The sequence below is a fragment of the Heptranchias perlo genome, chromosome 36 (assembly GCF_035084215.1).
Source record: "Heptranchias perlo isolate sHepPer1 chromosome 36, sHepPer1.hap1, whole genome shotgun sequence".
In the NCBI taxonomy this organism is placed as follows: Eukaryota; Metazoa; Chordata; class Chondrichthyes; order Hexanchiformes; family Hexanchidae; genus Heptranchias; species Heptranchias perlo.
Window position 1 is genome coordinate 23,215,818 of NC_090360.1, and position 27,181 is coordinate 23,242,998.

General features: G+C 43.9%; 1 protein-coding gene across 1 annotated transcript in view; it reads left to right on the plus strand.

The window, feature by feature from the left end:
- Positions 1-7,021: 7,021 nt before the first annotated feature.
- Positions 7,022-27,181, plus strand: part of tm9sf3 (transmembrane 9 superfamily member 3) — a 116,044-nt gene continuing 95,884 nt past the window's right edge. The window contains exons 1-2 of the mRNA XM_067972760.1: positions 7,022-7,275; positions 21,209-21,404. Coding sequence (XP_067828861.1) covers positions 7,192-7,275; positions 21,209-21,404 — 280 coding nt within the window. The 5' untranslated portion in view covers positions 7,022-7,191. The remainder of the gene's footprint in view (positions 7,276-21,208; positions 21,405-27,181) is intronic.

A 27,181-nucleotide genomic window follows, 5' to 3' on the forward strand; every position in this document is an offset into this window, starting at 1 on the left:
CTTCATTTCGAGGACTTCATTTCCACATCGTTCACCTGAGGAAGGAGGTAGCCTCCGAAAGCTTGTGAATTTAAAATAAAATTGCTGGACTATAACTTGGTGTTGTAAAATTGTTTACAATTTATAAATAGAGGCATAGAGTACAAAAGCAATGAGGTTATGCTAAACCTTTATAAATCACTGGTTAGGCCCCAACTGGCATATTGAGTCCAATTCTGGGCACCACACTTTAGGAAGGATGTCAAGGCCTAAAAGAGGGTGCAGATGAGATTTACTAGAATGGTACCAGGGATGAGGGACTTCAGTAATGTGGAGAGACTGGAGAAGCTGGGGTTGTTCTCCTTAGAGCAGAGAAGGTTAAGGGGAGATTTGATAGAGGTGTTCAAAATCATGAAGGGTTTTGATAGATAAGGAGAAGGGTTCTGATCAGGAGAAACTGTTCATAGTGGCAGAAGGGTCGGTAACCAGAGGAAATTTTAAGGTAATTTGCAAAAGAACCACAGGCGACATGAGGAAAAAAGATTTTATGCAGCGAGTTGTTATGATCTGGAATGCTCTGACTGAAAGGGTAGTGGAGGCAGATCAATAATAACTTTTAAAAGGGAATTGGATAAATATTTAAGTGGAAAAATTTGAAGGGCTATGAGGAAAGGGCAGGGGAGTGGGACCAATTGGAAAGTTCTTTCAAGGAGCTGGCACAGGCACGATGGGCCGAATGGCCTCCTTCTGCGCAGTCTCATTCTATCATTCGATGATTCTATGATTCTAAAGGGGAATTCTAACTTATTTGGTCACCTTGCAGGTCATAGGTCTTTATTCGGGGTTGCTCTATAGTTGTGCATTGTTTTATTGAGCTGTCAGCTTTTTTGTAGCTGTTTATCAGCTGTTCCAGATTTTGTAGGTAGTTGCGAAAGCACAAGCACTGAATCCTTTACTCTCCTGAATGGTGTGAAACAACTCAGCAATCAGCCCACCCATAATCCTGATCATGCAATTCACATAAGGGCATGTCACTTTAATAATGATGATTGAGCTGCAGGAAGTTGATAAAGGAGGGATGTCCTGTTTTGCTGCCATGGAATGAAGGCTATCATGGCTGTGGCATGCAGAGCAAGACAAGGCGTGTCTGAGGGTATAAACTCTGACAGCACTATCCACGGGACATGGATACAGTGCAGGAAAAAAATTAAATGACCAGACCAAGAGGGGAAAAGTAAATGAGACCCATTACCTATATAAAGCAGTTTGTGAGTCCCTGGTAACAGTGTAGGACACCCCATCATATAACGTGATGTCTTCCTTCAAATGAAGTAGCCATGCCTATTTTTTCTAATCCAATTTCTCAGTATTTATATTATATTATTGATATACTGCTCCATGCAGCCCGCTTGATTGGCACCCCATCCACCGCCCCAAACATTCACTCCCTTCACCACCGGCGCACTGTGGCTGCAGTGTGTACCATCCACAGGATGCACTGCAGCAACTCGCCAAGGCTTCTTCGACAGCACCTCCCAAACCCGCAACCTCTACCACCTAGAAGGACAAGAGCAGCAGGTACATGGGAACAACACCACCTGCACGTTCCCCTCCAAGTCACACACCATCCCGACTTGGAAATATATCGCCGTTCCTTCATCGTCGCTGGGTCAAATTCCTGGAACTCCCTTCCTAACAGCACTGTGGGAGAACCTTCACCACAAGGACTGCAGCAGTTCAAGAAGGCGGCTCACCACCACCTTCTCAAGGGCAATTAGGGATGGGCCATAAATGCCGGCCTCGCCAGCAACGCCCACATCCCATGAATGAATAAAAAAAATATTGCTCCATGCAAATTATATTGAATACTTTATAAACATTATATTAAAAATATCTATCCACACAAAGTTATATATATTTATAATATATTAAAAATCTTGTGTGAATGCACACTACCTGTCTGTATAACTTTACTTTCTGTGGTCATGCGTTTGTTACACTTTGTGTTAACTTTTTCCCCTGATAAGTTCTTATGTCCCCATTTATAATGGGCTTTACCTATATAGACTTGTCACCCTGTGAATGCACAATCTGGCCATCAGGTTCCCACAAATCATTCAAAATACTTTCTCAAAGTTTTTTCATCATCCATTTTTTTCTCAGCAACTGACATTGGAGTATTGTGTCTAATTCTGGGCACCGCACTTTAGGAAAGATGTGAAGGCCTTAGACAGGGTGCAGAAAAGATTTACTAGAATGATTCCAGGGATGAGGGACTTTAGTTATGTTGATAGACTGGAGAAGCTGGGGTTGTTCTCCTTGGAACAGAGAAAGTTGCGAGGAGATTTGATAGAGGTATTCAAAATCATGAAGGGTCTAGAGAGAGTAGATAGAGAGAAACTGTTCCCATTGGCGGAAGGGTCAAGAGCCAGGGGACATAGATTTAAGGTGATTGGCAAAAGAACCAAAGGTGACATGAGGAAAAACTTTTTTACGCAGCGAGTGGTTAGCATCTGGAATGCACTGTCCGAGGGGGTGGTGGGGGAGGTGGTTTTGTTTCTTTTAATATATTTACTAAAGTTTTTACTTGAAGGTCCCAGTTTGTCTCAAGGCTTGGATTTGACATTTTTGCCCAGTGCTGCGACTCTGTGAGTTAAATTTGGATTGTGACGTTCGAGCAGTTGCAGTGTGTGTCAGTACCGCTCAGTCAGCTATACTGATGGAACATTAATCTTTAGCTTTTAATATGAGCTTTTCTTCAAATCATTCAATTCACTTCCAGGGTTAATGGTTGAGGCAGAAACTCTGTCCATATTCAAGATTAGATTGGATAGGTAGATGAAGGGAAAGGGAGTTGAAGGGATCTGCGAACCGGGTGGGTAAATGTGATTAGAACTATTTGCTCATGTGGAGGGTAAATGCCGACATGGACTGGTTGGGCCAAATGGCCTGTTTCCATGTTGTAATTTCTAAGTACTTCTATGTCATTATAGCCATAAGTCACTTGCCCGTTTATGAATGTCTCTCTGCTCACTACCTTCAGACTGACTCCACACAAGTAATTAAAAGGATTTAATGCATGAAGCACCTTCATGTGGCAGCATCTGCTGTTTCAAGGAAGCACCTTTCTCATATGTAGGGAGAGAACTCCAGTCATGTTGGTGGGTCTCGGGCTCAATATACCATTGTCAGTAATAATGGTCTTAATATGGGAAGATGGCATTTAACAGGACACAACAGACAGCCAGCGGTGGAGGACCTGCTACTGTTTGTGAACTGCAGGGAAGGAACTTGACAAAGGTGACAAGAGATGGTGAAGCAGAGGGACTTAGAATCATAGAATCATAGAATCATAGAAGTTACAACATGGAAACAGGCCCTTCGGCCCAACATGTCCATGTCACCCTGTTTATACCACTAAGCTAGTCCCAATTGCCTGCACTTGGCCCATATTCCTCTATACCCATCTTACCCATGTAACTGTCCAAATGCTTTTTAAAAGACAAAATTGTACCCGCCTCTACTACTGCCTCTGGCAGCTCGTTCCAGACACTCACCACCCTTTGAGTGAAAAAATTGCCCCTCTGGACTTGTCCTGACTCGGGGTTTGTAGTCCCAGCTCCTCCCTTCCATCTCCACCAAAATGCTTTCTCAAAGTTTTTTCATCATCCAGACAATTTCCAATTTCGGGACATGCTTGGAAGATGAAAGTCATGTTCGAGGTGAAAGATTACTGCTTCAGACGTTTAACACATTTGTTCTTATTATTGTCCCTCTTTATAGCTTCACAGAAACAGCAGATTCCAGACCATCCTCAGAATCTGCAGGAAGCAACTCATCCATCATCCACCAGAATTCCAAGACTTGGCATGTAACAGATCAGTTAAATCCACCGGGGGTTGGGGCGCGGGGATATAGTTAGGGGCCTTAAATTCCGGGGTCCCTGCTCAAGTGGTGGGAGTGCGATAGAGAGGTACTCCCAGCTTACTACAGCCTAAGAGGTAAATCTTGGATGTGGCCAATCAGGCAATGCTGCCTGTTGCTCCCTCTGGCAGCACCATGAAAATCATGACATGCTATGATTGCAGTGATACTGAAGCACCTTCCAGGCATTCACATCTCATAGGTAGATCTCATGGATGACATAAGCTTGGAGAGGGCAGAGGAGAAGATAGAAGAGAAACTGGAGAGAGAGAGAGACAGGTGTTCAGGGTTAGAGTGGGACAGGAACTGGGAGGAGGTTTGGCTTTGTGGGTAAGTGGAAGAAGGGTCAGGCCTGGAGCGGCTAAGGGGGGCTGTGGCGAGTTGGGGGTGGATTGGGTAGGGAACGAAATGGGAGAATGCTGGACCTGGGAATAATTATGGGTAAGCTGGTGTGAAATCACTGGGGTCTGGGAACATTTAGTGGAATTGTGATCTGGAGCATAAGAGGATTTAGGGACTGCTGGGCTCCGGCAGGACACATGGCGGGGCTGGAGCCAGAGAATATTTTTGGGGTACGATATGAGGCCTGGTTGTGGAGGCACTTGTTGCCTAGGAGTAGTCAGGACCTGGGAGTCCTCAAGGGGATTCTGGAACCTAGAGGCACACAGGCGTTTGGGGATCTAGGACAACTGGACAGGGCTGGAGCATAGAAGAAATGGGGCTGGCTGGAGTGTGGAAGTACTGAAAATAGGGGCATTGGAGAAGGATTGGGTTTTGGGAGCACTGAAGGGAGACCCGGAAGAACTGAGGGGAAATGTGATTTGGAAGTTGGGAAGGGTTTCGGGAGTATTAAGGAGGGAGATGGAGGGTTGGGAAGTGCTGAGCTATATGGCTGAAAGCAGTCCCAGACATGAACCCGAGGCCCTGTGGATAGTGCCAGAACCAGGAGTGGCCAGATCCAGGAATGGATACAGGTGCTGGCTGGGACCACATTGGAGGAGCTGTTTCAGAGCATAACTCTGGCCATTTCTGCTTTCTGTAGGACCTGACATCTTGTGAAGCCCACTTCAGCCAACCTGCCTAACTCTGAGCTCATAACTTTTCTTTGAGAAATATGCTGCGTGACTTAGGGTTTTAGCCCCTTACAGGCTGTTTCTAAAAGTACAAAATAAAATTGAAAATTCAACAAATACAAATTAATCTATCTTTCTTTAAATGCTGGGGCAGGGGAAGTAGTGATGCTGGATGCTGCGCTGATGTTAATGATGGGGGCGGTGCTGATGTTAATGATGGGGGCGGTGCTGATGTTAATGATGGGGGCGGTGCTGATGTTAATGATGGGGGCGGTGCTGATGCTAATGATGGGGGCGGTGCTGATGCTAATGATGGGGGCGGTGCTGATGTTAATGATGGGGGCGGTGCTGATGTTAATGATGGGGGCGGTGCTGATGTTAATGATGGGGGCGGTGCTGATGTTAATGATGGGGCGGTGCTGATATTAATGATGGGGTGGTGCTGATGTTAATGATGGGGGCGGTGCTAATGTTAATGATGGGGGCGGTGCTGATGCTAATGATGGGGCGGTGCTGATGTTAATGATGGGGTGGTGCTGATGTTAATGATGGGGGCGGTGCTGATGTTAATGATGGGGGCGGTGCTGATGTTAATAATGGGGGCGGTGATGATGTTAATGATGGGGGCGGTGCTGATGTTAATGATGGGGCGGTGTTGATGTTAATGATGGGGGCGGTGCTGATGTTAATGATGGGGCGGTGCTGATGTTAATGATGGGGGCGGTGCTGATGTTAATGATGGGGGCGGTGCTGATGTTAATAATGGGGGCGGTGATGATGTTAATGATGGGGGCGGTGCTGATGTTAATGATGGGGCGGTGCTGATGTTAATGATGGGGGCGGTGCTGATGTTAATGATGGGGCGGTGCTGATGTTAATGATGGGGGCGGTGCTGATGTTAATGATGGGGCGGTGCTGATGTTAATGATGGGGGCGGTGCTGATGTTAATGATGTGGGCGGTGCTGATGTTAATGATGGGGGCGGTTCTGATGTTAATGATGGGTCGGTGCTGATGTTAATGATGGGGGCGGTGCTGATGTTAATGATGGGGGCAGTGCTGATATTAATGATGGGGCGGTGCTGATGTTAATGATGGGGGCGGTGCTGATGTTAATGATGGGGGCGGTGCTGATGCTAATGATGGGGGCGGTGCTGATGTTAATGATGGGGGCGGTGCTGGTGTTAATGATGGGGGCGGTGCTGATGTTAATGATGGGGTGGTGCTGATGCTAATGATGGGGTGGTGCTGAAGCTGATGACGGGGTCGGTGCTGATGCTAATGATGGGGGCGGTGCTGATGCTAATGATGGGGGCGGTGCTGATGCTAATGATGGGGGCGTGCTGATGCTAATGATGGGGTGGTGCTGAAGCTGATGACGGGGTCGGTGCTGATGCTAATGATGGGGGCGGTGCTGATGCTAATGATGGGGGCGGTGCTGATGCTAATGATGGGGTGGTGCTGATGCTAATGATGGGGTGGTGCTGAAGCTGATGACGGGGTCGGTGCTGATGCTAATGATGGGGGCGGTGCTGATGCTAATGATGGGGGCGGTGCTGATGCTAATGATGGGGGCGGTGCTGATGCTAATGATGGGGGTGGTGCTGATGCTAATGATGGGGGCGTGCTGATGCTAATGATGGGGTGGTGCTGAAGCTGATGACGGGGTCGGTGCTGATGCTAATGATGGGGGCGGTGCTGATGCTAATGATGGGGTGGTGCTGATGTTAATGATGGGGGCGGTGATGATGCTAATGATGGGGTGGTGCTGAAGCTGATCACGGGGTCGGTGCTGATGTTAATGATGGGGGCGGTGCTGATGATAATGATGGGGGCGGTGCTGATGTTAATGATGGGGGCGTGCTGGTAATAATAATAAGGGCGATGCTGATGATAATGAGGGGGCAGTGCTCATGCTAATAATGGAGTGGTGCTGATGCTGACGATGGGGGCGGTGCTTATGCTAACGAGGGGGCGGAGCTGATGATAATGACGGGAGGGGCGGCGCTGACGCTGACGTTGAGCATCAGCCCCGCCCCCTCCCCGCGCTCCGCGGAGCCGCTGATGACGTGGCGCCGGAGCTGGCCGACCCGCACGGTTGTGGCGCGCGCCCCCTCAGCCCGAGCAGCCGCGCGAGAGGAGCCCGAGGCGGGGCCCGGGAACCGGAGCGACAGCGAGCGCCTCAACCCCGCTCCCCGCACTCCCACACCGCCGACATGTCACTGTGGAAAGTGCCGCTGCTGCTGGCGTGCGTCGGCCTCAATGTACCGAGGGGCCGAGCGGATGAACACGAACACACGGTAAGCGGCCGCGGGGGGGGAGTGTCCCGCCGGGACCTCAGGCGAGGGCCGTGCTCTCGCTGTCAGGCCTAGTGGCGTTGGATTGATCGCTGGTGCCCGGGGCCTGGTTGTGGATTCCGCTTCCCGCTACTGACCTTGTGCCGCTCGCATCCGCAGAGGGGGGGAATCAGGGCCCGAGGTCCCCCCCCCCCCCCCACCCCACCCCCGGGCCTTTCCCTATCCCCGACCCGGCCTTGTGCACTGCCTCAGCCCGGAAACCTGTCATCCGGGACCCCCCCGGAGGCCCTCAGGCAGGCTGCTGGGGTGTGGATGTTGGGGTTGGATGAGCCATGGTGTGAGCAGGGGCCTCGGCTCTCCCCCTGGGATCCGTGCTGTGATGAAGCCGGGAAGCCCTGCTGCTTTAGAGGGGAGCAGGAGTCTGTAATTGTGATTTAACATCAAGTGGCAGCAATAATGTTAATGATGGAGATGCTGCTCCCTTTTAATTTCCTCATTCTAAAGCAGTAATTTTCACAAACGGTGTCCAGTGGCTGGTGATGCCCTTTGGGTATATTTGGGTGACTGGCTGTGTCCATTGTTAGCTTGGGTATGTATACATTGAGACTTGGAATCGTTCATTCTTGATCCTGTGTGAATTGTATACTCAGACAGGGTTTAATTGTATTTCAAATTGGTTGGGACAGGTACAAAAATTGCCAGGTGAAATGCAGGTCACCAAAAACTGCTCCTTTAACAGTCTGCTGTTGTACTTCCTGTAACAATAGAGATGTATGTCCATTAAACTCTTGTTTCCTCTCCATCTAGACATCAAATAGCACATGATGGACTGTCATCTGAGTGTTTCAGCCAGTTTGACAGGTGCATAGATGTGGTGATACTGTGGTAGACAGTGTTTTGGAGATGGTAGTTGTAACTTGATTTGTGCCTGTGGCATAAAATGTAATAATATTGGAAACATCTTGTGAGCGTTACAGACCAGGAAGTCCTAGCTTCAGTTGCAGGTTTCTGATTGTTGGCTGGTCTAAGCCAGGCCAGTTGTAGCCTACAGCTGGCCTCAACCCTCTTGGGTTAGCAAAGGGGGAAATTAACCAAGACTCTGAGCCCTCGTTATTATCTGATGCCTCCTTACTAAAATCAGTGTATTTAGATGTTGGGCTAGGGCAGGCTCAAGCTAATTTTGATGATGTTTACAGTTGAATAGCTTGGTGACGATCACTTGACTAGACTTGGGGGTGTGAAGAATGGCGACTGAAAGTCTGCTGGTGTCATTGCGTACCCCACGAATAATTTGTGCTTTGAGCCTGAAAAAAAGACCTGGAAATAGCACAGGGCCTGAAAGACAGCTGGTGAATATATAATGAATGGGGAGGGTAAAGCCAGATTTGGCATTCTGATCTGATGTGAAGAAACAATGCACAGAGACTGACCCCACAGAAATATGTGGGCATACTATCTCAGTCTGAAAATAAAGTGCTATTCAGAATTAACCATTGTGCATTTAATACTGAACAAAACAATAAAAACCCCAGTAAATCAAGTGTGGAAATAAAAGATAAACCTTTTTGCTCTTGTAGCTTATCACATGACGTGAAATGCTGGCAGATATAGAACCATTTTTCGTGAACTTTGTGCTCAAGCCAAGGGATATTGGCACTAGAGAACAGAATATCCATTTGGCACTCAGTGTTGCCATCAAGTTCCTGCAGGTCAGGTATAGCACAATTAGATGCAAAGTTAAGCTCCCCTCTACTCTGCCCCAACCTCAAGAGTTACACCAGTATGATATTCTATCCTTTCCAAACCAATCCTGTGGCCAAGTGAGATTGCCGATTTAGTGCTGAATTGGATGTAGTAGCTGGTCCTGTTGGCCCAAACCCACTAGAAACTGGATTGAGATTCCCCTAACACATTTCAGTTCGAACCCCTTCAGCCAGAAAGGACATTTTCATTCCACCCGTTTGGGCTGAACTTCAACCTAGATGATGCACCTGGTCATGGGAGATTGGAACCAAGTTGATCCTCTGTGACAGACGTGGTAATCCATTACCTGGACCAGGCAGGTCCACAGTATTCCAGGGCACTGTTCATTACTGACCAGCCTCACTCATTGATGGAACCTGAAAGAGGTGTCCTGTCATGGGGAGGGCCTAGGATTCTTTCCAGTTGTCTCCATATTATACTGTAAACCAGTGTCTGCAATAGATAGGGTAGTTGTGGCTTGGACATGTAATGGGTAGCTAACAAGTATAATGTGGTAGTAAACTGCATGTCTTTAGTTGGTTCAAGGAAGTAAAAGGCTAGCGTCTAACCCACTGTGCTGCCCAGCCTGCACTAGTGGATATTTAATTTCTGAATGAAACTGTACTACTTTTACCTACAATCGTTTAGATTACAAGTAAATATTTCCAGTAAGATTACAATCTCAAAACAATAATGTAGGGAATTAATGATAATTGCCCAGTCCCAGAGAGTCTATTACTATTTTTATTCCTTATTAGTAGAGTGCTGGTTGTACATTTGTTTAGTGTACAAATTTTATTTATTGATCTCTTGGTATTTACACTTGATGGACCCAAAATCAAGTGGTAATAAATTAACATAAGCTAATAGATTCTGAGGCTAGAGCAGAGCAGGTGTTTTTGAAGTAGCAATTGCACATCCAACTGGAGTGGATGGAATTGCACCACCTCAGACATGCAAACGTGAATATTGATGCATCCAAAACCTTGAAATGTCTATTTACTCTGTTCTATCCTGTGCTGTCAACATTGAAGATATTCAATCAAATGTAACATTCCATCTTACGTACAAGTTAAAAGTTTACAAGTAAATTATTTCAAACAGCTAAGCACTGTTTAGTAGAAATGCTATGCTCTGAAGATAGTTTTGTAACATGAAAAGCAGAACAATAATCTTTGCAGTTATAGCTGTATACTGTACTGCAGAACATTAAGTACTGTCACTTGTGAAGATAAATGGAGTCAAGCACAGCAAGAATGAATGAATAGAATGTGAAAAGGAGAGAACATTTTTCTTATTTAGAAAGCTTGGGGACTGAAGAGACTAGGAGAAAAGACGAGGTAAATCAGGAAGTGATGGTTAAGTGATGTCAAGCTTAGATTTAAAAGCCTATCGGTTGTTTGAGGGAGAGAGGGTATTAAAGTTTGAAGTGCTGGGGAAGAATGAGTGTAGTAGGAAAATATTAGGCCAGAATTTGCTGTCAAAATAATGGTGAGACTAATGGCGCTCGTCGGTATTTCTGCGTAAACGCTACAGCAACTTCATGTGAGGGCAGATGCACGGTTAAACGTGGAAATCCAAAAATTGCCATTTGAGATGCGCCGCCATTGGCTTTGCGAAAACGGCATCTCGCTGTCTGCCTCACTATTGAAAGGCATTGAACGGTGTGAAGTTGCTATATTTGCACAGTAAATACGAACTAAACTCGCCATAGAAAGTTAAGTCTTGTCCATTTCAGTCTAATTACCCTTTAAAGGCCTGATAAGTGTTAATTACTGCCAGTCAACCTCTCTGGCACTGAAAATTAACTATTACAAGTGTGGAGTCTCAATCCTTCAGGTTTTAATTGTTGGAGATTTTAAAAATAGTTTAAAAAAAAAATTACTTTTCCTTTTTTTTCTCTCTCTTAACCCAATCTTTCCCTCTATTTTTCTTTCTGTACCTGATTTGACATTGAATTCACCCACTCTAATTTAAACTTCCTTCTCAGGCCTTGGGCTGTTAATTTCAAGATCCTTCAAACTGACTGGGGCAATACCCAGTTGCTTGCCCTGTTCACTCAGGTCCCAGATGCCCTGTTCACTCAGGTCCCAGATGCCCTGTTCACTCAGGTCCCAGATGCCCTGTTCACTCAGGTCCCAGATGCCCTGTTCACTCAGGTCCCAGATGCCCTGTTCACTCAGGTCCCAGATGCCCTGTTCACTCAGGTCCCAGATGCCCTGTTCACTCAGGTCCCAGATGCCCTGTTCACTCAGGTCCCAGATGCCCTGTTCACTCAGGTCCCAGATGCCCTGTTCACTCAGGTCCCAGATGCCCTGTTCACTCAGGTCCCAGATGCCCTGTTCACTCAGGTCCCAGATGCCCTGTTCACTCAGGTCCCAGATGCCCTGTTCACTCAGGTCCCAGATGCCCTGTTCACTCAGGTCCCAGATGCCCTGTTCACTCAGGTCCCAGATGCCCTGTTCACTCAGGTCCCAGATGCCCTGTTCACTCAGGTCCCAGATGCCCTGTTCACTCAGGTCCCAGATGCCCTGTTCACTCAGGTCCCAGATGCCCTGTTCACTCAGGTCCCAGATGCCCTGTTCACTCAGGTCCCAGATGCCCTGTTCACTCAGGTCCCAGATGCCCTGTTCACTCAGGTCCCAGATGCCCTGTTCACTCAGGTCCCAGATGCCCTGTTCACTTCGCTGCACTGTTATCACTTTCAGCAACTTGCTATGCCAAAAAAATGTAAAAACCTAAAACATGAAAGGGCAACTCTAACTAATGTCAGACACGGTTAGATGCCCTGCCACAGCAAATTATGGCCCATTAAGTGCTGCTTAATTTCAGCAGAGGGCCTAGGGAGCAGGAAAGGCAGGCAAAAGGAAGACAAATAAAATTCAATCAGAGCAAACTAAGCCAATGTAATGAAAGAAAGGACTTTGTATAGCAGTGTCTCAGAAATGCCCCAAAGCACTTCACTGTTGTTATGCAGGTAGATGTGGCAACCATTTTGAACACAGCAAGGTCCCACAAATAGGTAATCTATTTTTGTGGTAACGCTCAGCAGGTCAGAAAGCATCTGTGGAGAAAGCAAAAAAGCAAACATTTCAGGTGTAACCCTTCATCGCAACTGGAAGATATTACAGATGAAGAGCTTGTAAGAAGGAATAGAGCAAAAGAAAAGGGTTGGGAAGACTACACAAAAGGAAAATAATGATCTATAAAATGATTAGGTGGAGAACAGGAGATGGTTAAAAGACAAATAATATAGCGTAAGACATTTTCTGTTCTTGTTTTAGTTTTCTAGCATCTGCAGTATTTTTTTTTGGTGGTGTTGGTTGAGGAAAGAAAGTTGGCCAGGTGAATATCCTGCTTTTAATAGTGCCATGGGATCTTTAAAACCCACCTGACTCACTGGAAAAAGCAGACTGGCCTTGGTTTAACGTATTCTCTCAAGGATGACACCTTTAACAGTGCAACACTCCCTTAGTACTGCACTGGAATTTCAGCCTAGAGTGGGGATGAAAAGAGAAATAAGGCCTGATTTCCAAATGATCCTATTTCCTCCATCACTTAACATGGCACTTGTTTTTTATTATTCGTTCATGGGATGTGAGCGTCACTGGTGAGGCCAGCATTCATTGCCCATCCCTAATTACCCTTGAGAAGGTGGTGGTGAGCCGCCGCCTTAAACGGTTGCAGTCCGTGTGGTGAAGGTTCTCCCACAGTGCTGTTAGGAAGGGAGTTCCAGGATTTTGACCCAGCGACGATGAAGGAATGGTGATGTGATATTTCCAAGCCAGGATGGTGTGTGACTTGGAGGGGAGCGTGCAGGTGGTGTCCTAGATCGTGGGTTTGGGAGGTGCTGTCGAAGAAGCCTTGGCGAGTTGCTGCAGTGCATCCTGTGGATGGTACTCACTGCAGCCACAATGCGCCGGTGATGAAGGGAGTGAATGTTTAGGGTGGTGGATGGGGTACCAATCAAGCGGGCTGCTTTGTCCTGGATGATGTCGAGCTTCTTGAGTGTTGTTGGAGCTGCACTCATCCAGGCAACTGGAGGGAATTCCATCACACTCCTGACTTGTGCCTTGTAGATGGTGGAAAGGCTTTGGGGAGTCAGGAAGTGAGTCACTCACCACAGAATACCCAGCCTCTGTCCCGCTCTTGTAGCCACAGTATTTATGTGGCTGGTCCAGTTAAGTTTCTGGTCAATGGTGGCCCCCAGGATGTTGATGGTGGGGGATTCGGTGATGGTATTGCAGTTGAATGTCAAAGGGAGGTGGTTAGACTCTCTCTTGTTGGAGTTGGTCATTGCCTGGCACTTGTGAACATGTCGGTAAAAGTAGCAAGGAGAATATATATTTTGAAAATCCTTTGGTTGCCATCTTGTTTCCACAGTAACCCAAGGAAACTGGACTAAAAATACGGCTTTTAACAAAAAAACACATTAAAGAATTGAACAAAATTATTAAACTTTTTTTTGTGAGTGGAAAGCTGTTTCCAGTGGGGTTCCACAGGGCTTAGTACTAGGACCCTTGCTTTTTGTGGTATACATTAGTGATTTAGACTTAATCATGTCCCCTACATTTAAGAAGTTTGTAGATGAAACAAAAATTGACCATGTGGTTGATAGTGAGGAGGAAAGCTGTGGGCTGCAGGAAGATATCAATGGACTGGTCAGGTGTGCAGAAAAATGGCAAATGGAATTCAATCCAGAGAAGTGTGAGGTAATGCATTTGGGGAGGGCAAACAAATCAAAAGAATACACAATAAATGGGAGGATACTGAGAGGTGTAGAGGAAGTGATGGACCTTGGTGTGCATGTCCACAGATCCCTGAAGGTAGTAGGACAGGTAGATAAGATGGTTAAGAAGGCAAACAGGATTCTTTCATTTATTAGATGAGGCATAGAATATAAGAGCTGGGAGGTTATGCTAGAACTGTATAAAACACTAGTTAAGCCACAGCTTGAGTACTCTTACAGTTATGTTCAGCACATTACAGGAAAGGTGTGATTGCACTAGAGAGGGTACAGAAGAGATTTATGAGGATGTTGCCAAAGCTGGAGAATTTTAGCTATGAGGAAAGATTGGATGGGCTGCAGTTGTTTTCTTTGGAACAAAGGAGGCTGAGGGGAGATTTAATTGAGGTGTGTAAAATTATAAAGGGTCTAGATAGAGTGGATAGGAAGGACCTGTTTCCCTTAGCAGAGAGGTTAATAACCAGAGAGCATGGATTTAAAGTAATTGGTAGAAGGATTAGAGGGGAGCAGAGGAGAATTTTTTTCACCCAGAGGGTGGTAGGGGTCTGGAACTCACTGCCTGAAAGGGTGGTAGAGGCAGAAACCCTCATCACATTTAAAAAGTACTTGGATATGTACTTGAAGTGCCGTAACCTACAAGGATACGGACCAAGAGCTGGAAAGTGGGATGAGGCTGGGTGGCTCTTTTCTGGCCGGCACAGACATGATGGGCCAAATGGCAGCCTCTATGCCATAAATTTCTATGACTGTCCATAAGAGTTGGCTATTGTGTTTGAAATGTCTTGAACTGCGATTTCTCTCTTGTAGCCTGCCCCTATCTCAAACCTTGAACTTCAGTTTTTTTTTAAAAAGCTCATCTGAGGTCCTGGGAATTGTGGTGAACAAATGAACTAAAATTTCCAGTGGCTAGCTTGTGCTGTGTCCTCTGGCACAATGCATGTCCATCATTGCCTGCCCTGAATCCTGATGTGTCCTTTATTAGAATCATAGAATCGTACAGCACAGAAGGAGGCCAATCGTGCCTGTGCCTACTCTTTAAAAGAGCCATCCAATTAGTCCCACTCCCTTGCTCTTTCCCCATAGCCCTGAATTTTTTTCCTTTTCAAGTGTATATTTAATTCTCTTTTGAAAGATATAATTGAAACTGCTTCCACACCCTTTCAGGCAGTGCATTCCTGATCATTACAACTTGCTGATTAAAAAAATAAATTCTGCTCATCTCTCCTCTGGTTCTTTTGCCAATTACCTTAAATCTGTGTTCTTTGGTTACTGTCCCTTCTACCAGTGCAAACAGTTTCTCCTTATTTACTCTATCAAAACTGTTCATAATTTTGAACATCTCTATTAAATCTCCGCTTAACATTCTCTGCTCTATGGAGAACGATCCCAGCTTTTCTAATCTCTCCACATAACTGAAGCCCTGCATCACTAGTACCGTTCCAGTAAATCTTTTCTGTAGCCTCTCAAAGGTGTTAACATCCTTCCTAAAGTGTGGTGCTGAGAATTGGACACAATACTCCAGGTAAAGTGATTTATTTAGCATAACTTCCTTGCTTTTGTACTCTATGCCTCTATTTTTAATGCCAAGGAGCCAAGCTGCTTTTTAAATAGCCTTATCAACTTTTCCTGCCACCTTCAAAGATTTGTGCATGTGAACTCCCAGGTCTTTGTTTCTGCACCCCCTTTAAAATTGTACCGTTTAGTTTGTAGAGGCAAACATTAATGCTAGACCTGTGGATACAATGAGGCACAGCACAGTTGGAGCCTCCAGAAGTGTTAATCAAACACTATTCCTCTTTAGTTCAGGTTTTTCCTAATCCTTTTGTATGGTGCTCCCGGCTTCCATAAACGCAAATATCCAAAAGTTACTGTCTGAGATGCCATTAGGAGCATAGGAACAGGAGTAGGCCATTTAGCCCCTCAAGCCTATTCTGCCGTTTGCTGAGATCATGGCTGATCTGTGACCTAACTCCATATACCCACCGTAGCCCCATATCTCTTAATACCTTTGGTTAACAAAAAATCTGTCAATCTCAGATTTAAAATTAACAATTGAGCTAGCATCAACTGCCGTTGCGGACGAGAGTTCCAAACTTCTACCACCTTTTGTGTGTAGAAGTGTTTCCTAACTTCACTCCTGAAAGTTTTGGCTCTAATCTTTAGGCTTTGTCCCCTAGTCCTAGACTCCCCAGCCAGCAGAAACAGTTTCTCTTTATCTACCCTATCACTTCCCCTTAATATCTTAAAAACTTCGATCAAATCACCCCTTAATCTTCTAAATTCCAGGTAATACAACTCTGGTTTGTGTAATGAAGCCTGGTAATTTAGCCCTTGGAGTCCAGGTATCATTCTAGTAAATTTACGCTGCACTCCCTCCCAGGCCAATATATGCTTCCTAAGGTGTGGTACCCAGAACTGAACACAGTACTCCAGGTGCGGTCTAACTCGGGCTTTGTATAGCTGTAGCATAACTTCTACCCCCTTGTATTCTAGTCCTCTAGATATAAAGGCCATTAGCCTTTTTGATTATTTTCTGCACCTGTTGTGAAAACGGCATCTCGCTGTCTACCTCAGCATTGAATGGCATGGTTGCTGTATTTGCGCGATAGATAAGAACTAAACTCTCCACAGAACGTTGAGTCTTGTCCATTTCAGTCTACCCTTTTAACAACATGATGTGTTAATTACTGCCAGTCAACCTGTCTGGCACTGAAAATGAACTATTGCAAGTGTGGAGTCTCATTCCTTCAGGTTTTAATTGTGTGGAGATATAAACATTTTTAAAATTAAAACAATTTTTTACCTTTCTGTCTCTTTTTTTCACTCAATCTAATTTTTCTTGCCCACTTCTCTTTCTGTACCTGATTTGACATTGAATCCACCTACGCTAAGTTACACTTCCTTCTCAGTCCTTGCGTGGCTAATTTCACAATCCTTCAGTCTGATTGGTTAAGGAGATACCCAGTTGCTTGCCCTGTTCACTCAGGCCCCAGATGCCCTGTTTCCCTCATTGCACTGTTATCAGTTTACACTTTCAGCAACTTGCCATGCAAAAAAATGTGAAAACCTAAACGTGTTAGGACAAGTTTAACTAATGTTAGATGCTCTGCTACAGAAAAATCTGGCCCAATGAGTGTCTTACCAGCATGGACATCCCCTCCTGACTTGATGATAATTCCTAATTTTTGAAGATTAAAGGAAGCTGTACAGTTTTTATTTGCCATGGTGTCAGACTGAGGCCCACAGTGCAGATGCCGAAAGGTAATGAAAAATTAGGTAATAGCAAGATTGTGTTTTACAAGTCTGAACATTATAGGAGAGAGATGGGAGTGGGAGGCGGGGGGTTGTGGGGAAAGAATTAGTTTTACAGTTTTAAAGTCCTAGGAATGTTTGAGTTGAGTACTATAATGAATCTTCATCTGGACCCAGTGATAATATAAGGCCGGGGCAGATAAACAGAATTGATAAACTGAACAAACGTGAAGGGTTAATTGTATCAATTATCAATTGTCGCGTACCAATGAAATGTTCATTATAAATGCTTGCATTTTATTCACACAATGGTAGGTATTAATAATGTTGCATTGTCCACTGTACTGTAGCTAATATGCTGCTGTTTGTTTATGGCACATCTGTTTCTTTATGCAAATCTGCTCCTTTTGCATACACCTAGATTCTAAATCTACAATTGTCATTGCCATTTAATTTGCCAAGTAAAAAGTGATGCATTTTGGAAGGAAAAATGAGACCTGGGGGTTCACGTACACAAATCTTAGAAGGTGACAGGACAAGCTGATAAAGCTGTTAAAAAAGCATATGGGATCTGCGGTAGAGGCATTGAGTACAAAAGCAAGTGAGTGATGGTAAACCTTTATAAATCACTAGAGTTTTGTGTCCCATACTGGGCAGCACACTTCAGGAAGGATGTCAAGGCCTTGGAGAGGGTGCAGAAGTGATTTACCAGAATGGTTCCAGGGATGAGGGAATCCAGTTATGTGGAGAGACTGGAGAAGCTGGGATTGTTCTCCTTAGAACAGAATGTTAAGGGGAGATTTAATAGAGGTGTTCAAAATTATGAAGGGGTTTTGATAGAGTAGATGGGGAGAAACTGTTTCCAGTGGCAGGAGGGTCAGTAACCAGAGGACACAGATTTAAGGTAATTGGCAAAACATTCAGGGTTGGAGATGAGGAGAAATTTTTTTTACGCAGTGAGTTGTTATGATCTGGAATCCACTACCTAAAAGGATGGTGAAAATGGATTCAATTGTAACTTTGAAACGTGTTCATGTACTTAAAATGGAAAAATTTGCGGGGCTATGGGGAAAGAGCAGAGGAGTGGGACTAATTGGATAGCTCTTTCAAAGAGCAGACGAGATGGGCTGTATGGCCTCCTGCTCTGCTGTATGATTCTATAATACCTCGACTGTACTGCTGATTACAGCTGACCCGTCTAAAAATATCTAGTTCTAAACTATTGTAACTTGTCATTGCTTTTTACCAGTTTGTTGGACACCCTGAATCCCCAGGTTCAAATTTTCTACCTAGCTCCAAGTTTCCCATCTCACATGCATGTACGCCCTTCACACTAGGGAGGCGTTATACTGCAGTCAGACTGACAGCTGACAGACTCGAGTTAAATCACATTGTATTCTAACCAACGACAAACATGCACGAATGACTAGAGCTCTGCTTACTGGCTGTTATTTATGGGAACATGGGCTCTACTCTAACAAAAATCATCCAAATTAAACCCAATCCTGACCACAGTTTGCCCATTGCTTCTACACAGCAAATTTACTGATTGACTCAAGGTAAAAAATATTACCATTTTTGCGAATACTGAAAGATAAAGAATCACTGATTACAATATTTGTAATACCTACAACTTTACAAAACTGGTTAAGATGCACATTACCTTTTCTTTCTCCCCAAAACCTTTTATTCCCAGTCTTTTAATATATCAGTTTTTTTGCCGTAACACCCGCGTTACACTTGCAGTATTTCCTCAAGACTTTATTCTTCCCTCCTCAAAAGTTTCCTTTTTCACAGTACATTGTTGGGTTTTGGAGTTCCACAGGAGAAGGGTGAAAACTGCAACTCCTGATGGAACTCCCCTTTTATTTCCAAACTTTTCCATGGGAGGTAGAACTCCCTGGTCTTTTTCTTTCAGTTTGCAATGCTACATGAATTCTCATGGTTCATTCTTAGTGTTGTAGTAGTACAGAAGCAGTGTGAATGCTGCAACTCTCCTGATATACCTATCCCTGCATTCACTCACATGCATGTTCTCCGCTCTCCCCTCCCTCCATACCCCTCCCCGGGGATTGAGATGATATCTGGGACCACTCAACAGGTTGTAGTAGGGGATGCCTGCTAACAAAAGAGAAACTCTCATTTCTGACAATCTCAAATGTTGCCGTATAGACATGTAATATCTTTCAGGTGTGGCATGACCGATATGGGCTAGGTGCAAGACTTTTAATTATGTGGATAACACTAGCAGATCTCCTGTGGCGTTGCTCATTATGAGCCACTGTTGCAAGGCGAGATGCTGGGATTTGGAAGTGGGGAGGGGTGTACATCCGCAGTGAGAATTTGGAACATATTTTGTAAGAAATCTCACCAAAGACAGTGAAGTAAGTTTTTTTTTATTTGTAAATAAGTCTCTGGATATAATATTGGGAGCAGATTTTTACTATAGATTTGTTTAATGTGTGGCGTTTTATAGTGAAGGCTAAGAAATATATAAAACTTCAACTTAATCTTTTATTTGTATTTTTTCATTTTCACCTAATATATCTGCACAAGTACTTGACACATTTGAATAGATTCTGATGGGGAAACATTTAAATTCAGGATGTTCTTCATATTTCATTCCAAATCTGAATGATGATACAATCCTTCCGCAGGTTACTGTTTGTTTTGTTTATGTGAACAATCATTGTTTTTAGAATTCTCAGTTTAAACAAGTAAATTAACTAATTTCGGTGGGATGAAAGGGGACCGAGCCCAGATTAGTTGGTTGGAAAATGGTGGAACAAGCAACGGACCAGCAGTAGGAAATATTTAAATATGAAATGGTAAAGTTAAATACATTCTGATTGGCAGTAAAGGGGATGCATCAAACAAAGGCTGTGGATCGATGGATAACTGAGGTTAGAGCAAAAATGAAACTCATCAGAAAAGAGGCATATAGTAAATGCAGGAAGGACATGCAGAAGAAAACAAATATAAAATGTGTGTAAGGAAAGCAAAAAGATTAGAATGGCTAAGAGGGAGTATAGGGGAAAAACTGGCAGTCAAAAAAGATAGCGAAACATTAAAGGCTTTTAAAGGCACTTAAGAAATTGGAGTAGTTAAAGAAGGGCTGGGGTCACTTCAGGTCTGCATTGCTCAAGCTCGTTCAGTCGTCAAGGCGGTCGCATGGCAATCTTTAAGATTTGTTTTCTTACCTCTGCTTAAACTTGACACTTCTCAGCTCATGGTGCAATACAGAATACAAGGTATGTCCAGGTTATGTGCATTCGCAAAGCATATATTAAGGGTCTTCAATAGTTCAGTATATTCAAGTGATGGTTCTCACTGGCAGAGAGCATAGAGTCAAGTAATGGGTTGGAACAGAGGACCAGTTGAATGCTGTGATTGGGTGGTGAGTGGTCCCTGTGGAAGTTGATTCCTTTTGATTATGGGGCTGGGGAGGGTTTGAGGTTGGTGTTGTGGTTTCCGCTAGCAACAGCAGGTCCACACTTCCCCGCACTTCCTCAGCTCCAGAGTCAACCTGTGCATCTTCTGCTCTGATTAATGAATGAAAGAATTGTCCCTGTTTCAACTTCTATGTTAGTCACATACACAATGAAACTGGAAAAACTGAATTGGTGAAAGTAGAGGTCTTTATATTGCATTTCAACTGGCTATTAATTCGGAGATTTAGTTAATTCCTCTCCCTATCCCATTTTATAAGCTTCCTCCCTTACTGTCAACCTGCACACCAGATGACAGTAATTGTGGAATGTGTGTCCCCATGGTTTCACTCTGGAATGAAAATTCTACACGATACTTCAATTGTAAGACCATTTACATTAACCAAAGGGTCTGCACCTTGAAGGACCCCTTTGGTTGTTTCTCTCCTCTCATCTGTAGTGTTGATATTATAATATCCCACTGTGTAATTTCAGGATGAGTTTTAGCTTCTCATAATGACATTGCCAACAAGCCTGTAAAGGAACATGCTCTTTAAAGTTTTACCTCACCTCTGTTGGGCGGCACTTTTTTTTAACATCTTGCTGTATAGTTAGGAATTTTATTTTTCCAAATTTCATACAGTGCTTTATTAAAAATGTCCACTTGGTCATTTCATGTTAGTTGAATTGGAGAAACCATTTGTTATATTGGTCTTTAGTATAACAACTGCTATTAATTTTAATCTTCTGATTTTATTTTTCCCAGTACACAGATAAAGAGGAAGTAGTCTTATGGATGAACACTGTTGGACCCTACCATAATCGTCAAGAAACATATAAGTACTTTTCCCTACCCTTTTGTGCAGGGAAAAAAAAGACTATCAACCATTACCATGAAACATTAGGAGAAGCTCTTCAAGGAGTAGAGCTGGAGTTCAGTGGTCTTGATATCAAATTTAAAGGTAGGAATATTGACTCACTTTATTTGATATAATACATGATGGTAAGACATTAGACTCACTGTATTTAGTGTAATACATGATGCCAAACAGGAAATTCAGGTTGTTTCTAAAATATATACATAGTGACAAAGAAGCAGGAATGTAATTTGTGACTGAGAAGAATTGATGATTTGCAGTCAAAAATCCAACCTTTTCAAACCCAATGTCGAATGCCATCTTTGCATCTCTAACAATCTTAGAAATTAGTGTGGGATATAGTTCCACAGATGGGCCAAAGGGGAATTTTTAAAATGATTCAATGATGTGCAATATTGCAAGCCATATTTATGGGAACATTGTTTTGGATATACTGTGTAAAAAGTGACAATGTTTCATAATATTTGAGTCTTTAGAATTGTCGGTTTTAAGATTAGGAGTAGGTATTGAGCCTGCTCTATCATCCTGTCCATGTCAGCTGTGTCTTATTCTTAATTCCTAGCTCTTTCTCCATATCCCTTAAATAGCCTTACTTGCCCCATAAATGGCTACTTCCCATTTAAGCATCATAGTTGATTCAGCATCTGTGGCTTTCTGGAGTAGAGTTTAACATTCTCTCAACCTTTTGTGTGAAGAATTTTCTGGATTCACTTCGAACCGACTTCATTTGAATTTTAAGATTATGCCCCTTGTTCTGGATTACCCATAAAGCATAAGTGAGTTTTTTCATACTCTCTCTTTGCCTTATTTTGTATCCTTTTGTCCCAGCCCTCATTCTTGCTGATGTCCTTTGACCTTGTATATGCTGATACCTTGTATTTAATACTGGTTCTAACCCCTCTTCTACAACATGATTGCATCACCACAGAGTTACCTCCTTTGCTTTTCAGGGATGTGTACTTGATTTGTAATCTACTTCTTGAATTGATTCCACTGTTAGCCTGCAGGTTTACTGTGCAGCAGTTTCTACTACCTTATGTTTATTGCTTCCTCATCCTTTCAGAGTTGGCTTCTGAAAGTTGGATCCATGTGCCAGAAAGAAAGAACTTGCATTTATATAGCGCCTTTCACGATGTCCCAAAGCGCTTTACAGCCAATGAAGTACTTTTGTGAGCTTGAGCATAGAGGTTGGCAAAAACAGAGTGTGAACCTCTAGCAGAGTGAAGCACTAACAGTGAGGGCTTTCAACTGGGAATTTGGTGAGCGTGGGAATTAGATGCAGAGGGGGAAGGTGGTGCTAAGTGATTTAAACCAAGGAACTATAAACTAATCTATCGACTTTCTAAACATAATTTAAAAAAACATTAAACTTTTAAAAAAAGACTAAGACTGAGCAGAGCATAAGGGAGCTGGATGAGGAATGAAAAATCAAGAAAAAGTCAAAAAGTGACGCCACAAGACAAGAAGTGGTTAGCGTTTTAGTGGTTAGTGTTTTAGTGTCACATAAATGGTCAATTGCCTTAAAGCTAAATTAACAGTTTAAATAACTAGCTAACTTGGCAGGACAGCTGGGGCCCATTGCATGTACACCCTGTGCCATGTGGGAGCTCCAGAACACTTTGTGTGTCCTGGAAAATCACATGTGCAGGCAGTGCTGCCAAATGTTCGAGCTCAGAGTTTCTGAACTTCAGGGGCAGCTGGCGTCACTGCAGTGCATATGGGAAGCTGAGAGTTTCGTCGATAGGACATTTTAGGTGGTCACCATGCAGCTACAGAGTTCAGGCGGAGAGGGAGTGGGTAACCACCAGACAGACTAGGAGGAGCAGGCAGGCAGTGCAGGAGTCCCCTGGGAGTGTGGCACTCAAAATATCAGTGAGGGGGTGCAGTCAGGAGCAAATCTTCAGCACCGTGGGAGATTCGGCTGCAAGGGGGTGGGGGGGGAGAATGCAATTGTTAAAGGGGATTCGATAATCAGGGGATAGACAGGTGTTTCTGATGAGTCCCGCATGGTGTGTTGCCTCCCTGGTGCCAGGGTAAAGGACATCACTGAGAGGGTGCGGAACACTTTGAGGGGGAAGAGTAACAGCCAGAAGTTGTGGTCCATGTGGGAATCAATGATATAGGAAGGAAAAGGGTCGAGGTCCTACAGTCAGAGTTTCAGGAGCTAGGGAGAAAGTTTAAAAAGCTGGACCTCAAAGATTAATGGAGTAATCTCTGGATTACTCCCAGTGCAACGCGCTAGTGAGTATAGGAATAGTAGGATAAGACAGGTTAATGCCAGGCTGGAGCAATGGTGCAGGAGGGAGGGCTTCAGATTCCTGGGGCATTGCGACCAGTTCTGGAGCAGGAGGGATCTGTTCAAGATGGACGGGTTGCACCTCAACAGAGCTGGGACCATTGTTCTTGTGGGGAGGTTAACCAGTGCTGTGGGGGAGGGTTTAAACTCATTTGGCAGGAGGATGGGCACCATGATGAAGCATTAGAGAGGAGAAAAAAGGTGCACAGAGGACTGGGAGGGACAAGTGGCAATAGAGTAAAAAATAGTTTAGAAAGAGGAAGGATCAGATCAGGGGACAAATGCGAGGCTGACTAAGATGAGTTTTAGAGTGCATGTGTGTAAACGTGCATAGCGTAGTAAATAAGGTTGGTGAGCTGCATGCTCAAGTGGCTAAATGGGACTATGATTTGGTGGCATAACAGAGACCTGGCTCAAAGAAGGGGAGGATTGGGTACTTAATATTCCTGGCTACAAGGTATTCAGGAAGAATAGGGAAGGAAAGAAAGGTGGTGGCAGTATTGATCAAAGAAACTATTATAGCACTGGAAAGGGATGATATAGTTGAGGGATCAAAGACAGAATTTACTTGGTTATAATTGAGGAACAATAGAGGAGCTATTATACTACTGGGTGTATACTGTAGGCCACCAAATAGTGGGAAGGAGATAGAGGAACAAATTTGCAGGCAAATTACAGAAAGATGCAAGAACTAGAGTAGTGATACTGGAGGACTTCAATTATCCCAATATAGATTGGGGCAGTAACTGTGTAAAGGGCAAAGAAGGAGATGAATTCCTAAAATGTGTTCAAGAACTTTCTGGAACAGTGTTTCCAGCCCAACCAGGAAGGAAACTGCTGGATCTAGTTCTGGGGAATGAAGTGGGACAGGTGGAGCATGTTTCAGTGGGGGGAGCATTTGGGGAATGGTGATCGTAATATCATTAGGTTTGGAATAGTTATGGAAAAGGACAAGGACAATCAAATGTGAAAATGCTTAATTGGAGGAGGGATAATTTCAGTGATTTAAAAAGGGATCTTGCCTAGGTGGATTGGAATCAAAAATTGGTAGGCAAAACAGTAACTGAATAATAGGCCTTCAAGGAGGAGTTGGTTTGGGTACAGAGCAGACTCATTCCCACAAGGGGGAAAGGAAGGATATCCAAAGCTGGAGGTCCCTGGATGACTAAAGATATAGAAATTAAAATGAAACAGAAAAAGGAGGCTTATGATGAATGTAAGGTTCATAATACTGTGGGAGAACCAGGCTGAAAACAGAAAGTACAGAGGAATCTAAAAAAGGGAATAAGAGGGGCAGAGAGAGAGAGTATGAGAATAGATTAGTGGCTAACATAAAAGGAACCCTAACGTCTTTTATAAACATATAAATAGTAAAAGGGAGTGAAGTCATCCACTTTGGGAGGAAAAATAAAAAAGCAAAATATTGTTTGAATGGAGAAAAACTACAAAATGCTGCAGTACAGAGGGATCTGGGTGTCCTCGTACATGAAACACAAAATGTCAACATGCAGGTGCAGCAGGTAATCCGGAAGGCAAACGGAATATTGGCTTTTATTTCGAAGGGGATGGAGTATAAAAGCAGGGATGTCATTCTACAACTGTACAGGGTGCTGGTGAGACCACACCTGGAGTACTGCATGCAGTTCTGGTGCCCTTATTTAAGGAAGGACATACTTGCATTGGAGGCAGTTCAGAGAAGGTTCACTAGGTTGATTCCGGGTATGGAAGGGTTGTCTTATGAGGAAAGATTGAACAGGTTGGGTCTATACTCATTGGAGTTTAGAAGAATGAGAGGAGATCTTATTGAAACATACAAGATTCTGAGGGGACTCGATAGGGTAGATGCTGAGAGGATGTTACCCCTCATGGGGGAATCTAAAACTAGGGGGCATAGTCTAAGAATAAGGGGTTGCCCATTTAAGACGGAAATGAGGACGAATTTCTTCTCCCAGAGGGCCGTGAATCTTTGGAATTCTTTACCCCAAAAAGCTGTGGAGGCTGAGTTATTGAATACATTCAAGACTGAGTTAGACAAATTTCTGATCAGCGAGGGAGTCAAAAGATATGGGGAAAAGGCAGGAAAGTTGAGTTGAGTTAAAAAATCAGATCAGCCATGACCTCATTAAATGGCGGAGCAGGCTCGAGGGGCTGAATGGCCTGCTCCTGCTCCTATATCTTATGGTCACAGGAAGGATGGGACCAATTAGGGAAAAAAGGAGATCTTTGTGTGTAGGCAGAGGCATGGCCAAGGTACTAAATGAATACTTCACATCTTACTTCACTAGAGAAGAGCATGCTGCCATTGTAGCAGTAAAGGAGGAATTAGCAGTGATACTGGATAGGATTAAAAATAGATGAAGATGAGGGACTTAAAATATTGGCAGTACTTAAAATAGAAAAGTCACCTGTTCCAGATGGGATGCATCCTAGGTTACTGAGGGAAGTAAGGGTGGAAATTGTAAAGGCTCTGGCTACAACCTTCCAATCCTCCTTAGATATTGGGAGGGTGCCAGAGAACTGGAGGATTTCAAATGTTATACCCCTATTCAAAAAAGTGGAGAGGGATAGACTCTGCAATTATAGGCCAGTTAGCTTAATGGTGGTCGGGAAACTTTGAGGCAATAATTTGGGACAAAATTAATTGGCACTTGGAAAAGTACGGGCTAATAAATGAAAGCACGGATTTGTTAAAGGAAAGTTGTATTTGACTAACCTGATTGAGTTTTTTGAAGTAACGTGGAGGGTTATAAGGGTAGTGCAGTTGATGTGTATATTGACTTTCAAAAGGCATTTGATAAAGTACCACATAATGGAATAGTTAGCAAAATTAAATCCCATGGATTAAAGGGACAGTGGCAGCATGGACACAAAATTGGCGAAGGGACAGAAAACAGAGAGTAGTGGTGTACGGTTGTTTTTCAGACTGGAGGGAAGTATACAGTGGTGTACCCCAGGGGTCAGTATTAGGACCACTGCTCTTTTTGATATATATTAATGACCTGGACTTGGGTATAGAGGGTATAATTTCAAAGTTTGCAGATGACATGAAACTCGGAAATGTAGTAAACATTGTGGAGGATTGGAACAGACTTCAGGAGGATGCGGGCAGACACATGGCAGATTAAATTTAACAAAGATAAGTGTGAAGTGATGCCTTTTGGTAGGAAGAATGAGGAGAGGTAATATAAACTAAATGGTACAATTTTAAAGGGGGTGCAGGAACAGAGACCTGGGGGTGTACATAAATCTTTGAAGGTGGCAGGACAAGTTGAGAAGGCTGTTAAAAAAGCATATGGGATCCTGGGCTATATTAACAGAGGCATAGGGTACAAAAGCAAGGAAGTTATGTTAAACCTTTATAAAACACTGGTTAGGCCACAGCTGGAGTATTGTGTTCAATTCTGGGCACCACACTTTAGGAATGATGTCAAGGCCTTAGAGAGGGTGCAGAAGAGATTTACTAGAATGGTGCAGGGATGAGGGACTTCAATTATGTGGAGAGACTGGAAAAGCTGGGGTTGCTCTCCTCAGAACAGATGGTTAAGGGGAGATTTAATAGAGATGT